At 39.2% G+C, this 18,074-nt stretch overlaps 1 protein-coding gene across 3 annotated transcripts in view; it reads left to right on the top strand.

The window, feature by feature from the left end:
- The window catches only part of enpp2 (ectonucleotide pyrophosphatase/phosphodiesterase 2), a 49,418-nt gene extending 31,344 nt beyond the window's left edge, over positions 1–18,074 (top strand). For 2 of the 3 annotated variants that reach the window (XM_077207254.1, XM_077207263.1), the window contains exons 16-25: positions 2,552–2,636; positions 2,731–2,818; positions 3,386–3,555; positions 5,615–5,660; positions 6,988–7,127; positions 7,241–7,376; positions 7,728–7,805; positions 13,130–13,262; positions 14,645–14,798; positions 17,217–18,074. In XM_077207254.1, coding sequence (XP_077063369.1) covers positions 2,552–2,636; positions 2,731–2,818; positions 3,386–3,555; positions 5,615–5,660; positions 6,988–7,127; positions 7,241–7,376; positions 7,728–7,805; positions 13,130–13,262; positions 14,645–14,798; positions 17,217–17,387 — 1,201 coding nt within the window. In that variant the 3' untranslated portion in view covers positions 17,388–18,074. Of the gene's footprint in view, positions 1–2,551; positions 2,637–2,730; positions 2,819–3,385; positions 3,556–5,524; positions 5,661–6,987; positions 7,128–7,240; positions 7,377–7,727; positions 7,806–13,129; positions 13,263–14,644; positions 14,799–17,216 lie in introns of all 3 variants that reach the window. The other variant, XM_077207244.1, reaches the window with a different exon arrangement.

Raw genomic sequence — 18,074 nt, 5'->3', positions numbered from 1 at the left:
ATCCCTATGCAATGTGTATGACTACCCATTTCTGTCAGGGTTCTGTCACTTCTGTCTGGTCTTATCTTAGTTGGTGACAGAGGTCTGACATTCCTGGTTTTTCATGTTCTTGTGTTCTAGTTCTGTTTATTGTGAGCACATGGCTTGTCATGTGTTTCCTTTGTGCCATGTGCTCTCCTGTCTTTTGTCAGCCCCTCCCATCTCGTTACCTGTTAATTGTATTATCTCCCTCACCTGTCTTGCTTGTTACCTTCTGTCATTTGTTCCCTATTTAGTCTTCTTGTGTTTGCAGTCCTGTGTTGGTTCATTATTATCTGTTTCCCTTGTGTTTCCTGTGTCTGCCTGATAGCTCTCTGGTTTTCGGTGGTCAGCACCACCGCGACTTCACAAACGGTGGAGGAGGAAGACTATTCCGGAGCCTACCATTCCCATCATTAGTCCTGCCATGGCCAAGAAAGCGGTCTTTTCGTTCTATGCATTGGCGGTGTTGCATGCATGGAAAAAGCACATGGTGTCTGCCGATCCAGAGACTGCTCACGTCACGTCTGGCGATCCAGGGACCGCTCGCGTCACGTCTGCCGATCCAGGGACCGCTCGCGTCCAGTCTGCCGATCCAGGGACCGCTCGCATCACGTCTGCCGATCCAGGGACCGCTCGCATCACGGGACCGCTCGCGTCACGTCTGCCGATCCAGGGACCGCTCGCGTCACGTCTGCCGATCCAGGGACCGCTCGCGTCACGTCTGCCGATCCAGGGACCGCTCTCGTCACGTCTGCAGATCCAGGGACCGCTCGCGTCACGTCTGCCAATCCAGGGACCGCTCGCGTCACGTCTGCCGATCCAGTGCCTCCGGACAAGATGGCCGCCACGAGCCTGTGTCTGTTCCTGTGCCTGTGCCGGTGTCTGTTCCTGAGCCGGTGTCTGTGTCTGTTCCTGTGCCTGAGCTGGTGTCTGTTCCTGAGCCTGAGCCAGGGTCTGTTCCTGTTCCTCCGCCATGGCCGCCCGATGGACTGTCGTTTCCGCCCTGGCCGCCCGATGGACTGCCGTCTCCGCCCTGGCCGCCCGATGGGTCGTCTACTTCGCCCTGGCCGCCCGATGGGTAGTCTGCTTTGCCCTGGCCACCCAATGGACTATCTGCTTCGCCATGGCCGCCCAAAGGGCCTGCTCCGCCCTGGTAACCTACACAGCCTGCACCACCCTGGACCTCAGCCAGGACTCCTGATAGGCCTGAACCTCCCTGGCTCAACCCTTCCGTCCCTCCACCCTCCCGTCCCTCCCTGGTCAATGCTTGGGACTTGATTGAGTTTCATATTTGGTTCTGTTTTGGCTCCCCTTTTCCCCCTTCTTGGTCTCTGTTTTTGGTGTATCTGACTTGTCTGCTGTGGTGTTGGGTTGTGTATGTTTTTGTTCCCGTCTCGGTTTTATGTCTCTCCATTCTAGTTCTGTTTATTGTGAGCACATGGCTTGTCATGTGTTTCCTTTGTGCCATGTGCTCTCCTGTCTATTGTCAGCCCCTCCCATATCGTTACCTGTTAATTGTATTATCTCCCTCACCTGTCTTGCTTGTTACCTTCTGTCATTTGTTCCCTATTTAGTCTTCTTGTGTTTGCAGTCCTGTGTTGGTTCGTTATTATCTGTTTCCCTTGTGTTTCCTGTGTCTCAGTTTTGGTTTTCAGTTTTCATGTTGTTTTGTAGTCATTTAATTAAACTTACCTTCCTGCACTTGAATTCAATGGGGCAACTTTGGGCAGCTCCTGCCCCCCAGGGGTGCAACTTTTACCCCGTTGTGAGGTATGTTCTTACAGAGCCTGCCAGCCTCTTCAAATGTGGTAAACCACACGTTTCTGCGAAATCCTCGCTCGGAGCTATGAATCGTCAAAGTTTGTCGCAATGTTAAATCTATGGGATTTTTTCGGCCGCTTTTTCGCCCCTGGGGCGAACATCGTACCCCCGATCACTTATAAAAGTCATAGCACACCATTTCCGAATAATCCGAACGATTTGATGCCTCATTCGTGGGTCTGTGACAAAAGCTGCAGGAGGGGATGCGGGTTGGGGACAAAAGTTGGGGCTTTGCCTTTGGCAATGGCGGCCATCTTGAAAATTGTCCGCCACATTGAATTTTTGAGTGGCCAACGCCTTTTTCCAAAATAGTGGCCCTTAGAGAGTATCTGTGCCAAATTTCATGCTTCTATACCAAAGTGAACGATTTTTTTACTAATCTGCTGCACTATAAAGCAAGCCAGTGAAGATTTACACCTTTATTCTTATGGATAGCATGAAATCAGAATTGTGATTTGTGTGCGAGTGAGAGTGATCCATTTAACAATAACCAAAATGTAGGACACGATTAGATTTTTTTTGCATCACAAATGAAATTACTTTATTGTGACTTATAAAATTAAGTCCTGCCATACATTTTTTTCTATAGTCGGATCATACAACAAGTTAGGAATGTTGACTTTTAACTATTGCTGCATATCTCCTCCTAATGTTTTTCTTGAGGTAGAATCGGCAATGACCTACTATGGTTGTGTCTTGTTCGATACAGAAAATTCTATGAAACAAAAAGGAATCATGGGAAATGTGGGTTTGCTGGTGATCACGGCTATGACAATAAGATCAACAGCATGCAGGTTTGTTGTTTGAATTGCTTTTTTAATTGCTACAGCTGAAAGTGTTATGCTAAAATTGTGGTACATTAGTTACTAATGTTAGCCTTTTTTTCAGACCATTTTCCTTGGATATGGACCAGCTTTTAAATTCAAGACAAAAATCCCACCATTTGAGAATATTGAGCTTTACAATGTCATGTGCGGTGAGGAAAAGTGCCTTTCATTTTTCATTCTCTAGGCTTGGTCCTGACTACCACAATAATTTTGAGTTACAATACAAAAGCACTGATCTCTATTCATAACATTTCCATAATGATCAAGGTTGCCAGGTCTGCATGACAAGGACAGTTAAATGTCCAACCAAAATTAGGCAAGCTCAAAATATATCCACTCACAAAGCAAATACAAAAATTTGGAATTGCATTTCCCGTAGGCCTGTAGCGGCGCGTCGATGACGTCGACGTCATATTTTTTTGTCGACGCTTCTTTATTTTTTTATTATTTTTATTATTTATTTTTTTTGCACCGTTCCCGGCGGTACAGCTCGTCACACACACGTGGGAGACCGAAACATTGCAGAATGGAGGACGAGACAGCAACATCTTCACTGAATTCCCAACAAAGCCATCCAAAAATATCATAATACCATATACCAATATTGTTCCAATACCATAAAAACTGCATACTTGGCAACTCTAATACCACTTGATTGTTTAATGCTTTACAAGCACATCAACACATCAGATCATTTGCCTCCACGATCTTCCCAGATCTCCTTGGCTTGAAACCAGCCCCTAACAATGGTACCCATGGTAGCCTTAACCAGCTCCTAAGGACCCCTCTATACACACCCAGCATGCCTGAAGAAGTGTCCAAGCCAAACCCTCCAGGACTAGTCACAGCTGTTAATGATGATCTGGGCTGCACCTGTGAAGACAAGGTCAGCAATTGAGTACTTTCAGATCTTTATTAATCATCTTAAACTTCTGTTAAGAAATGTTGATTCTAAACACTAAAAAGCTAGGTTATTATTGGTGTTTGCTGAGGCAAGCATCGCTATTACTGTTGATTATAATTACCATGATATTTTTATTTGCAGAAACCTCCATAAAATCTTTTAAAGTCTTTGTGTGCATTTACCTATACTTTTATCAGTTATCATTGTTGCATGCTTTAATGTCTATAAGTTTTTCCCTCGAGTCCTGCTCAGAAACAATAGTTGGCTGCCATTGCTTTTCTCTTGAACCGCCTAAATCAGGGGTTTTCAAAGTTTCTTGAAGCCTTCGCAGCCAGAGGCGTCATGCAAGCCAAAATTCTGGGGGGGCACAATCTGAGACGTTCCAATTGTTTTTTGACGGGTGATATGGATCATCTTAGGAGGGGTCAGGGGGTTTCTCCCCCTGAAAATTTTTAAATTCTGGCTGCTAAACATACCATTTCAATGCAGTTTGGGAGGGACAGAAATACCTTAACAGAGCTAGCAGCAACCCTCCTCTATCTGAGGACTAAGTTAAAGTATCTATTTTGTAAGTTTAAGTAAAAGACAGGTTGATGAAAGAACTGTAAGCTCAAAATCAAAAGCTTTTGAAGTCTACTTCATTAAAGCATGTTTACACACACACTTACTGTACACTTAGGCCTACTACACATGATTTTAAAAACAGTACCATTGCAGTTTTTAATATTATGATTTTGAATTGGTATGTGACCTAAGAACGATCTTACATTAAAGGTACATAAAGGTGTTGAGGTCTGACTTTGTGGTGCTCTCAAATTAAGTTTTTTTAATATGTGATGAAGGACTTTTAAAGAAGTTTGACAGATTTCAGTGCTGAATAAGGTTAACACTACCCCGTTTATTTGAAAATGGTTAATATTTGACAGAAATGCAAAAAAGTAATCAAATCAAATGTAATATGTAACATTACTTTAGTAAAATCATTGAAATACTGTAGTTACAATGCTCATTAATATTTTAAATAAGGAACTTGTAAAGAGTAATTTATGAGCTAACAGAAAAGCTAGTAACTTGTAACTTGTACATTTAACCTACTATGGCTTATTGGCTTTGTATTGCAGGCAGTAACGTTAGCCAACTAGTTTACGGTTAGACTAGGCTAGCTACCAATAACGTTACACTGACACAACACAACAAGTAAATGCTCTGAATTCGCAGCTAATATCAAATCCATAACTTTTTGATCAAGTTAAAATTTCCAGGTCAACCACAAATAATCCCACTACCTTTTAATATCATCTGATAACTAATTCAATGAAGATTTGTTGCTTTGCCCACTTACCACTTCAAGACCATCTGTAAAACATTGCCAGCTCAACGTGCCAGACGAGTGAGTGTGAGTTGCTTGAACATACACAGCAAAGATTCTACGCGCTCTAGATTTGATATACACAGACACCATATTAGGGAAAAAGGGGCGGGCTGATGCTGACCGATTTATTACACATCCAGGAGAATACATTTGAGTCGTTATAGGCTCTGGTAATTATGGAGCATAATAGGAATAAAGTTGTGACAAAAAAATTATCAGGGAGGAAAAATCTGAGGGGGCACATGCCCCCTCACTTTGAATGGGCATGACGCCACTATTCGCAGCACTGCACATTTTGGATGTTTCTCTTATTGGACACACCAAACTCAGGTCATGGAGTACTCTGCTTTTCAGCCGATTGCTTAATTCACTTCGGTTACAGAAGGAAGACATACAAAAATCTGTAGTGCTGGGGAGGCTCCAGGAACGTTTTGAAAACCCCTGGCCTAGATTATTTTGACATTTCCTTGTACTGGATCAAAGTGATTCATCCTATTTCCTCTGAAAGTGCTTTTGCCTTTTACCTTCTGCTCAGATGTAGATCTCTTGCTGGAGATTTTCACCTTTAATCTTTTGCAGTTGCGTTCAAAAAATAGGGGGCAGAGGGCATTGAAAGTGACCCTTGTAAGAGGCTATAACCTGGAGTCACTGTGGCTCTGTCTGTTACAGAACAAAGTGGAAGAGCTCAATCAACGACTGAGACAAGTTATTGATGGTAACTCCCTTCCCTTCTCTCTGGAATGCTTTAGTGATGCTGAACAGCTTTTTGATGTACAGCTAACAGTTAGCTGCTATGGTTCATATTGACTGTTATCTTAATATTATTTGCTGACTCAATTATACAACTCTGTCAGTATTCAGTCATTCTCATTTACTTTGCATGCTGTTTCCAAAAAACACTTAAGGAAAAACATTGTAGGACACACTCTTTCACACTTAATCTGTTTCATAAAATGTCACTACATATTGACCACAGGTTTTAAAAAACATTATGTATAAGGTAGTTGATATGACTTCTGTGCTATATTTGAAGTCTTCTGGAGTCGTTATGTGTCTGAAATATTAAATATAAATAAGTTATTCACTGGTAATTACATGTCATGCATTTAACAGACTTTTATTCAAAACTACTTGCAAGAATGCAAAGGCTAAAGGTCCTTTTTGGAGCCCCCATCAATTTAATTGTGTGGAAAAGATTATGCTATTGCAGAATTTTTCATGTTGTGTTCCACAGAAGAAAGAAAGTCATATGGAATAGTGTTTCCCATTCATTAACGATCCCCCACAGTTTTATAATTAACCGAAGATATATTAGTACTTATCTTTATAACATAAAAGTTCTTTAACGTTGTGTTTTACGCATCTCAGATCAGCTCGGTTCACAGTGGAGGACTACAGTGACTGCATGTGCTTTGAGTTTAGCATGCATTTGGGAACGCAACGGGAACCAGTTACGATTTGTTTTCACATTCGCATAATTTCCAACATTTTTATGGGCAGATGATTACAGCATTTCACTAGATTTGTAATGAGACGTATTTGTAAACCTGTTTTCACAGAAATTGCTAGTGACAGGAAAATGAGAACAAAGCAAACAGGAACTAGAATTAAACCAAAACAGAAGATACACGTTACAATAACATGCTGGCAATTAATTGACAGTGTTTTTATTTTTGGGTGAACTAACCCCTTGTCTGGCTTAAAGGGATTATTCAGCCAAAAACTTTTATTCATTTTAAGAACACAAATATATTTTTAATAATCTAACATAATTTTTGCCCATCCACTGAAAGTCCATACAACCAATACTTTCAAACTTCAAAATGTACATAAAGACATTGTAATCCAAATGAATCAAGTGCTTTTCTGTATCAAGTGAATCAAGTTTTCTGAACAGAAATTATCGCTTTTTGAAAATGTTTGGTTTTATGGACTTTTAATTGATGTACTAATTGACGGAGTACTATTTTGTTGTTCTGTTTTTTTGTTTGTTTTTTTCATAAGAAATTACTCCTAATTTTGATTTTGTTTTTCATTTTTAGACAACAAGAATCTTCCTTATGGTCGTCCAGCGGTCATGTTCCGCACCAAATACTGCATCCTTCATCATAGTGAATACATTAGCGGCTATAGTGAAGCTTTGTCTATGCCTCTCTGGACATCTTATACTGTATCTAAGCAGGTACAATTGACAAAATTATGTTAGTTTGTTGTCAATTCAGAAAAAATAAAATAGGTAAACTGTTGACTGTTGTATTAGAGTCTAAACTTGAGTTTGTGGCTTTTCTGTTGCAGGTAGATTTCACCCCTCTGACTGAGGATCTGAGTAACTGCGTTCGGCCTGATATTAGAGTTCTTCCTGCCTACAGTCAGTCCTGCTCAAGCTACCGCACAGACAAACAGATCTCCTACAGCTTCCTCTATCCACCTCGTGAGGCTTCCTTCTCTCTATAGTGTGCACCCTAGGCTCAGTAAAGTCATGTGCTAAATATAAGCCAATACCAGAAACCAGCAAGACAGAATTAGTACAAGCATTGGGCTTAATCTTAATTGGGCTTCTGTCCTAAAAATCAAGTTAATAGGACCCAAACCTGTGTCAAAGGATAAAATTAAAATGTATATCTCAATTGAATTGGGAGTAATCAAGCATATTTTTTTAGTACACAGTTTTTAGTGTTTTTAGTTTTATGCTTTCATACAAAATTGGTATAAAAACTGCAAAAAACTTTACTTTATTATTCGATGTCTGTTAAAAAAAAATTTATGGTCTTATAATTGACAGAGCTTTCCTCCACCCTGGAACCGAGATATGATGGTGTTCTCATTACCAATACTGTACCAATGTATCCAGCATTCAAACGTAAGTCTTCCTTTAATGCTTGAATTGATTCCTCATTGAGTCAGCCAAGATTATAACCGCATTTTTTCCCACAATAATTTAAAGGTCTTAAAGTCTTAAAATCTTTTTGTGAGTGCATGATATAGGTCTTTGGTGAGCAATTCATCTGTGCATATGTTTCTTTTCATTTTTTTTTTTTTTGACCTTGTAATCAATTAAAGTGTCATGACCTGACCTTCTGGTGAAAATGACACTTGATTAAAGAGCAAGGGGGAAACAGATTTGATGTGCTGTCTATATCTAAAAGTTTGATCTTGAATTGAGACTGAGCTCTGAAATTACCCAACATCTGTTGAAAAATACCTAAAGTAACAAATATAAGCCTAAAGGTGGAGAAGGGTATGAGGAGGGATGCTGGAGAAACACCATCAGAGGGAGGTAGGCTAAGTTACTGCTTATACCCTTGTAGCGTAATTAATGGGATTAAACGAACAAGCTCCTCATCTGAACATCTTTTAAGCCCCTTTCACACACGTTGATCCTGGGAAATTGCCGGGAAATTGCCAGAACGCCTTCTGTGTGAACGCAAACACGACCCAGGATTGATGCCGAGATCGATGCCGGGTTGGGGACCTAGTAACGTTGCCGTGTTCAGTCCCGGAATGCACGCTGTGTGAACAAAAGCCGTAATCAATGTCGTGTCGTAATGATGTAGCTGAAGCCGAGATCGTTCGTCAGCGTGAAACAGTACGTAATGCGCTAGTTTATGATCAAATCAGAGAAAAAAATTAACAAGCGTGGTTTCTCGAGAGAGAAATTGCAGCTCATAAGCAAACTATTGACGCTGTTGAGACATTACATGTCACATCGATGTTACGTGTCTTAAGGGGATTTTTACGGGTTGTGTGTGAACGCACTCTCTGATTCCGGAAAATCACTGGCAGTGTGAATGAACCAAAGTCAAACGAACCCAGGTCAAATCCCAGGTCACTTTATCCGTGTGTTTTCCGGAATCTCTGTGTGAACGGGGCTTTAGTGTGCTTAAACCCTGCCCCTGCAAGCTTGCATTCATCTGCCTCTCTTTTTGAGTGCCACACCCAAATCTCAAAATCTAATCAACAACAACTGATAGTTCGAAGCAAGTCCCCGTCCTACATTTTTTATTTTCCGATAATCTGTATCACTCGGATGGATGTCACAATACGGAACAAAGGATCTGTTGCTACATCAAGACTTAAATAGTTTGGCAGATTACATACCATAGCTATTCATAGGTATGAATTGACTGATAGGCTCATGGGCCGATAAACCATGGAGGCCCCTCAGAGGTAATGTTAATAAAATTAAATTTACCCACAAATTAAATTAAATAATAATCAAAAAACAGATGCTGTCATTTACTGAATTTTAAGAATTAATTAGTTAATTGTTTTTTTTAAAAACACGTAGTTTACTGTGCCTGTCCCTGAGTTGCTCGCAGATTCCCCGTACCTGATTATCATTGGCTCTGCTTGTTTGCGACCAAACACTTATTTGCGCTGCTCTTTGTAGATTGCGTTGGAAATGAGCAGGCTCTGCCTGTGTTCTTTAATTTGCACATTTTAAAAGATCACCTGCAGAACTTTTCACTCAAATCTGCACTTTTCATATCACAAGAATGTAAACAGCAAGCTGTTTTAGTCTTATTGTTTATAAATCTTATAAGTCTTATTGAGCCATACATCTAAATAAACATTACCCTCATTTTATGTTTGCTATAAGGTTTGCTGGGATGGTTTGGAAAAATCTTTTAGGAAATCACAAGTTTTACTTAACCATTTTGGCCCCCAGGAAACACTACAAAAAAAGGTGAAAATGAAATTAAGTGTTCTTGTGTGTGCATGCGTGAATTAATTTGTACATCTGTCTGTGAATTAGAAGCATATGTGTGTGTGGCCTGTAGTAGCACTTTGAAAACAAACCACCTAAGAGCCACCTCTGTTTCAGAAGAAGGAACTGTACACACATGTTGCATCCCCTCATAGGAAATTAGTCCCCACAAAGACACCTAAACAAAATACTTACTCAAATATTCACAGAAAACATAATTTAGATATAAATAAAATGTCCTTTATACTAGTTCAGGTTTACAAACAGACTCCCCACATGTAATCTGCCTCTCTGGAATCTGTAAATGTGTATTCAGAGGGTTTGGCAGCAGGGGTGAAAGGAGAGTGCAGTGATGAATACTGTGTCTGCTTTAGATTGTGCTGTGCTGGGCTCAGGCAGTTAACTGGGCTGCCACCAACAGAGGGACACAACCCATTCCAGAGCTATTTATGAAGTATTTAACTCATTCAAATTGTTTTGTTGGTATATATTTGTCATCGGATTGGTGGTCAATCGCTCAGACAATGGAGCATCCAAAACAAAAACTTTATTTCTAATTGAACCAGGAACACCCAGGTGATGCAGGAGTAATATTAATCATAGAACACAACGACTCAAACCATTGACAATAACCAAACGACTAAGACTGCAAACTAAATACACATGACAAACAAGGGAACTAGACGAGACACGGGATAACATAATGGGTAACAATAGAAACAAATGGGGACATAATCAGAAACCAAGGAAACCAAAACTAAATAGAGCAAAGGAACAGGAAAAAAATTAAAGGGAACATAACCATGACATAACACCCCCTCCCGAAAGCTGGCGAGCTGATGACGGACAGGACACCTGTGGAGCAGGCAGAGGAAGATCCTATGGTGGAGCTGACTGAGCGAGGAGCTATGGTGGAGTTTTGCTGGTGATCCGGGCCAAACCTGGGGCAGAAATGGTCTTATGATTGGGAGATTACCAGGGTCTGTGGCTGTACCAGTGGAGAAAATGTTATGGCCCACTTGTATCACGTGTGCCTTGATAACCAATCACATTACAGCCTTGATGCAAAATTGCCCATGATTTCTCTTATAAAACAATTTTTTTCCTTGTAATTTCTAAAATAGATAAATCCAAAACAAATATTTAAGGGCAAAGTTTCCCATAGTAGCAGTTTATTCAGTGTAGTGAAACCTCTTCTCCATTGACATCTATCTATAAAAATGGCCTCTGGACTCCTTTTCAATTATTTTGCTAACCTTGGAGGCATGCCTTAAAGTGGCTTAGTCTGGGGACCGACTGACAATGCCAGAAGAGGTGGGGACCGAGACCAGAGACCAAGAGGACAACTGTCCAGGGCGACACTGAAGGCCTGAAAGTCCAAGGCGGAACTGCTGGCTTGTGGGGCCGAGGTGGAGCAGGGGGCTGGGCAGACTGAGGTGACGCAAGAGGGAGTGAGAACAAAGGTGGGGACGGAAGGAAGGAGTAACCCGGTAGAGCCAATGGTGTAAAGGGCTGAGGAGCAGCCGGAGGCCCTGAAGTCCGCAATATAACCAGAACAACGAGGGAGCAAAGTGGAGCCGGAAGATCGAATGAGCCCAGTGGAGCCACAGGGATGATGGATCACGGTGGAGCCACAGGGATGATGGATCACGGTAGAGCTGAAGGAACGCAGGGCCAAGACGGAGCCAACAGGGTGACGGGCGATGGTGAAGTCATGAGCCTGGAATCCAGAGGATGCATCCCAGGACACTGTGAATTATTTATGGTCTTGTTTAGTGTCTTTTGATACTATTATTTCTTTGATACTATGTACTTTATTATAGAACCAAGGGTCACTGTAACCTCAACTATACCATGTTTGGTCTATAAACTCCAATCGTTGCCCCCCATTTGTTAATTTACAGTACATTTTGCTAACTTTGTGATGCATTAGTATTATAAGAATATGGAAGATTATTTTGTTAAACACCCAATCAAATTACATGTTCAAAGGCTTTCTTGAACAAAGGGTCATAAAGAAATTCCCTCCAAAGGGAACCACTTCTTATTGGCGCACACACCTCCAAAGGGTGTGACATATTCACACTTTAAAAATCACTGATCACAAGATCACACCTCTTAGTCCTTCCTGAGAGGTCAAGCTGTGAAGATGATGCTGAACTAGAAGTTTTCTAAAGACCCCCAAGCTTGTGCCAGGCTGCGGCCTTGTCTTTCCATTCACCAAAGATCCTCTGACTCCCACTGGTTCTCTCTCATCAAGACCACGTCAGCAAACATCAACTGGAGCCTCAACAAATTGCATTAGGACAGTTTAGTTCAAAAGGGCGAGACATGCAAGTATCACACTTAGTCTCATTATTTGATACATTAAGTATCCTTGCCCCTTTTAAAGAAGTTTAGTTAGAACTAAACTGATGGTTTGCTCAAGGCTGTTGATCTGCTGAATTTCAAACAATGCTATAACTTCTTGCTTTCCTGTATTCTGCTTCAGCTCTCTTTCCCTTGGTAAACTGTATGCATGTATGTGTGTATGTTAGAGTAGTTTAAGTGTTTAGTCTAGTTAATTAAACCTTGTTCATGTCACACGTAAAGTTGTCCGTGTCTCAAGCTCATATTCTGGAGTTGCTAATCTTGCAGATTTTTGTCTACAGGCTCTTAATAGTACTGTACAGCAAGAAAGACATTTCCCATACCCCGGAAATTTACCTTTCTTAGAACTAATAAACAATTAAAACTGAGTGTTCGCGGCACAAACAGGTTAATTGATTGTAATATTAATTTACAACATTAAGTTAATTCTATTAACTGATCCAAATATCCATAATCAATTATAACTTGTTACTATTGATTATTAATATTTCTTAAAGCTAATTTGATACAGTACATAAGATGGTATTTTTACCAGCTGTGAACTTGTGAAGAGCTTGTAAAAATGAAGATTATAAACAACTAAAGATCTGCTGCAGGTTAATGCCCTCCAAACTGTAATGGGTAAAAAAGTGATGAGGAAAACCAGATATGCTTGAGCATTCTGTCCCTTTCAGGGTTACATCTTGTGACATCATGTATTATGTGACTGTAAGGTGTAACATGAGGACTGAGTGTATAAATTTGTGTCATGGTTTGAATAATTCTGAATATAGATACTGTGATTCAAGAAAAATGTCACACTTTGTCTGACACTGAAGTATTATCATATCATAGGCTATTGTGTTGTATCGTACTCATGTACAATAAGTCAGATTTTCTTCTTTTTTCCATTAACACACAAGATGTTCTTTTTCAGATTTCCAGCAAAGTTCTAGAATTCACTGTACTAAGAAATTCTGAAATACGCATTTAATTAAATCTTTCACTCAAAATCATTATGCTAAAGTTTAATCTCTGTTCTGTCCTTTAAAGATGCATTTCTCATCCTAACTTTTAAAATTGCACCTTAATCTCTCTCTCTTTATATCTTTGTTTGGCTATTTCAGGTGTGTGGGGTTATTTTCAGAAATCACTTGTGAAACGTTATGCTAGTGAGAGAAATGGAGTAAATGTGGTCGTTGGGCCCATCTTCGACTATGACTACAATGGTCTTAGAGATTCAGCAGAGACAATAAAACAGTAAGTTGTCACAGTCTTATACTTATCACATATACAGTACATTCATTATTTTATCATGCAACAGTGATAGAGAACTCAAGCACAGAATGAGTTTTAAACAGTTTGAGACACACAGCAGGCAGATCAAGAAATGGTAGGAGAGGAGGTGAACATAATCCAAAAGAAGGCAAGCAACAAAGTACAAAGACCAACTTGACTTGACTTTGACTTGACCAGCAAAGGAAACGTAGATAGGAACAACATACGACGAAATCCAAAACAGGAACAATGGGAAAGAAAGCAAATAAGGCAATAAGTAACAAAGGTAGCACAACACACTCAATTACAACGACCTGGCAACAAATGAGTGCGAGAGAACACAATAAATGGGGAGGAGAGATCATGAGGAACAGGTGGGCACACTCAGAACAATGAAGACTTAACGGGGGCATACACAAGGGGGCATGGTAACAGGAAACATGGAGGCTGGAGGAGAGGAGCACATGGTCAACACAAACAGAGACAGAGCCTTGTGCTCAAGCACAAAACAAACAAGGAAACATTAAACCAAGATAAGAGAGACCGAACAGACATATTAGAACCCTGACAAATGTAAGTGCACATACAGTGAATATAAAAAGTTACGTACAATATTTTAACAAAGATAAATCATATCAGAACTTTTGCACCTTTGATGAAAAAACCTATGCAATGCCACTGAAATCCAAAGTGATACATTTCAAAGAAAAATTTAAAAACCTGCAGTGTGATAATAGGGTTTGTGACTGTTTTTATTAGCTAAATTAGCTAATCATTAAGTTCATGTGAAACAGTACACACCTGTCTTCTAATACAAGAGCCATGGACCACAAAGAGCTTATGAAGCATCAATAGGATCTCATTGTTGAAAGGTATCGCTCAGGTGAGGGCTACAAAAACATTTCCAAGGCGATATAGTTATTATATGATTTATCTTTGTTTCATTTTTTCCATCATAAAAAACAGCTATTTAAACAGGGGTGTGTAGACATACTGTATGCATACATTATGATTTTACTTGTTATCCCAAAAAATGACCAGTTTTGACTGGTCTGTGGGTCAGAGTTTATCTTGTGTAAATTACTTCACATGCAGCAGCAGCATCAGCGTTTTTTGCTCTTTCTGGTAAAAGCAACACTGTGTTGACAGACAGTAAGTGAGTGTAAAGAATGTCTGTGGATCTGAGATGATGTGGGGTGACAAAAGAAAGCATGCATATCTTCATTACCAGATTCATAATAACTGAAGTTATTTGATCCATGGCTAGTTGACACAAAACTAGCATTTTACAAGCCCTAATATGTACATAATTTAATTTTATATAATCCTTAAGTCTGAGTATGTAACTCTTTCTTTGTTTACAGATATGTCAGTGGCTCTGTGCAAATCCCAACTCATTACTACATTGTTGTTACAAGTTGTCTGGATTACACACAGACTCCTGACTCCTGTGCTGGCCCTCTAAGTGCATTCTCTTTCATCCTTCCACACCGATCAGATAATGATGAGAGCTGTAATGTAAGTTCTCTCCTCTCCTCTCCTCTCCTCTCCTCTCCTCTCCTCTCCTCTCCTTGCTGTATATTACCAGACATTTACAGTAACATTACTTACATTGGTAAATGGTCTCACTTTGGAGAGACATTGGTCTCACTTTGCAACTATTCTGCTGTCAGAAGAACACCTGCTAATACAATCACTTACCAAACTTACCTGTGCCAATTTACATGGACAGGAGCGCCAAAATCATACTTTTGAAAATTCCAGTGTGAATTTGCATACCCCTCAACATACAGTATGTGTAGTTGCACTCCTGTTATTAGTCAAGTATAACCAGAAGTTTTTTCCTCTTAAAAAAGTAGTCCCTTCACAACAATGATTTAGGCAGCTTTATAGCTCAACATTTTTATTGTGTTCATGTAAGTGCTTAAAAATACAAGCTGTCTGTTTACATTGCTTCCATTATCAATTATCAATTATACTTGCTAAATGTGTTTCTTATTGCTTTAAAGTATTGTCTGTAGTATACAACAGCAAGTCACAGATGTGATACTGAAAAAAAGTGAAATTTATTTTGACAAAAAAACGAATAAAATAATATAATAAAATGATAATGAAAAAATCCAAATATTTACATATTCATTAAATTGTTGTTCTCAGCACAGTGTGGATAGCATCAGGATCGCTGCAAACGTATTTCGGTTTCACTTTATTATGGTGGTCCCTTTAAAACATTACTGTATATTGACTGTAAGTAACATTGCACCTTCATATCATAAGAGTATTATTTGAGTATTAGTAAACTTATAGGGTTAGGGTTAGATTAAGTTAAGCAAAGTTACTTAGTAGAATGTCTGTTGGGGGACCATCACAATAAAGAGTTAGCAGATATTAAGCAGACAATCTATTAGTACTCTAATGACTGCTAGTTGACATGTAGTTGCAAAGTTACTTATAGTCATAGTTCAAAAGGGACCTTCAAAATAAAGTGTTCCCAGTATTTCCAACTTTTTACTTCGAAGCAAAGAACAAAAAGAACTTCGCTGTGATTATTTCGGTACCTTAAATCACATTCTACATTAGGTCTGCACGAACAAGCACACCAAGCTCCTAAAGTATGGAAGCTTGTTTCCCCCACTAAATAAATAAATAATAATAATAATTGTGACTTTTTATCTCGCAATTCTCACTTTATTTCTCAGAATTGCGAGATATAAAGTCAGAATTGCGTGAAATAAAGTCGCAATTGCGTGTTATAAAGTCAGAATTGTGAGATATGAAGTCAGAATTGCGTGATATAAAGTCGCAATTGCGTGTTATCAAGTCAGAATTGCGAGATATAAAGTCGCAATTGCGTGTTATAAAGTCAGAATTGTGAGATATAAAGTCCGAATGGCGTGATATAAAGTCGCAATTGCGTGTTATAAAGTCAGAATTGTGAGATATAAACTCGCAATTGCGAGTTATAAAGTCCAATTCTATGGGGGGAAAAAGACAGACTTTTTTCCTCTCAGAATAGTTTATATCTCACAATTCTGACTTCATAACACGCAATTGCGACTTTATATCACGCATTTCTGACTTTATAACACGCAATTGCGACTTTATATCACGCAATTCTGACTTTGTATCTCGCAATTCTGACTTAATAACACGCAATTGCGACTTTATATCACGCAATTCTGACTTTATATCTCGCAATTCTGACTTTATATCACGCAATTCTGACTTTATATCTTGCAATTCTGAGTTTAGACGAGTTAGAAGTCAGAATTGTGAGATAAAAAGTCGCAATTACCTTTTTTATTTTTCATTCTGTGGCGGAAACAAGCTTCCATACTAAAGCAACCAAGCTCATTTGTTGTTTGCAGTTTACTTAGGGGCCACCAATGTCGCTAATAACTAGGGTTTCTATATAGCCTATAGCCGCTTTAAATTGTACACATTCAGGGTGTTTACACGACAACGGTGTACTAAAAATGGAAAAGTTTTTCCTTTGTGTTTTTCAAATACAAACGACGTTGTCAAAATGATCCCTGTGACCACGGATCCGCAAAAACAATTAAAAATGCTGCATTATGCATAAAAAGAAAAGTTGTTTTTATGTGAAGAAAAACGGCATGCCTATATACTAGCCTACTAACACGTAATATGCATGCATGCATAACGTAACAGTTTTCACAAATTCATGTTTTCTTAGTCTACACGTATAATGTCTACACAATACATGTAGACGCCTACAATAACTGTATCGTTTTCAAAAACGTGTTCACTTTTTCAGTCCACCAAAACGCCGTTGTCGTGTAAATTAATTAGCAAAGTTTTTAGTGGAAAATGGTGTTGTGTAAATGGCCCCTCACCGTTATAAACTAAAAACTAAGGAGTCTATAATTGAAGCCAGAGGCAAAAACAGCATTAAACACACTTTTTGTCATCCAGAGTTCAGAAGACGACTCAAAGTGGGTGGAGGAACTAATAAAGACACACACAGCGCGCCTACGGGACGTGGAGTTACTCACAGGATTAGACTTTTATCGTCGCACCAGCAGGACCTATGAGGAGATTCTCTCTCTAAAAGTGTATTTACACACATACGAGAGTGAGATCTAAACCACTGCATCCCTGCATTAGCATTCCCTACATCTTAACTGTCAGGATGCAGAAGTATATTTTTATACAATCTATCATATTTATTTTTGGTTGCACTTTATTTTAAGATGTCCGTGTTGCAGTATAGTTATACATTTAAGAACTGAGTAGTAATAATTAGCTACATGTACTTTGTATAGGGTTAGGAATAGGGGTTGGTTTAGGGTTAGTTGCATGTAATTATGCACAATTTATATTAATTACTATAGAAACTACATGCAACATGTAACAAGGACACTGTAAAATAAAGTGTTCCCTATTTTTTTATTGCTAGTCCTTAAGTGTATGTTTTTACATTCTCCTACTTTATGACTGTAAATTATACCCATAAGTAAACTTTTTGTAATGCTGTATAAATGTGTTGATTAGTGATGTTTATGTGCTCAAAGTAACCAATTTTTTTAATGTCTGTACAATTTGTTCTGTTTTAACATTTTCAAAATGTTTTGTTTCTGATTTTAGGCCACTACAGATTTTAGGCCATTAACATGCTCGTTTTAAAGAGAATAGCTCCGACTGGTGGTTAAATGGCAGTTTGCAGGTTATTGTCCAACAAGAGATTATTTCTTGTATATGTTACTTTTGTTGTTCACAATGTTTTGTTTTATTTTATGGATCATCAATAAACATACAACAGCCTTGTGTTAA

The sequence above is a fragment of the Siphateles boraxobius genome, unplaced genomic scaffold (genome assembly GCF_051911475.1).
Source record: "Siphateles boraxobius isolate OS27281-9 unplaced genomic scaffold, OSU_SipBor_1 12, whole genome shotgun sequence".
Taxonomy (NCBI): Eukaryota; Metazoa; Chordata; class Actinopteri; order Cypriniformes; family Leuciscidae; genus Siphateles; species Siphateles boraxobius.
This window is presented reverse-complemented; position numbering and strand designations above follow the sequence as displayed.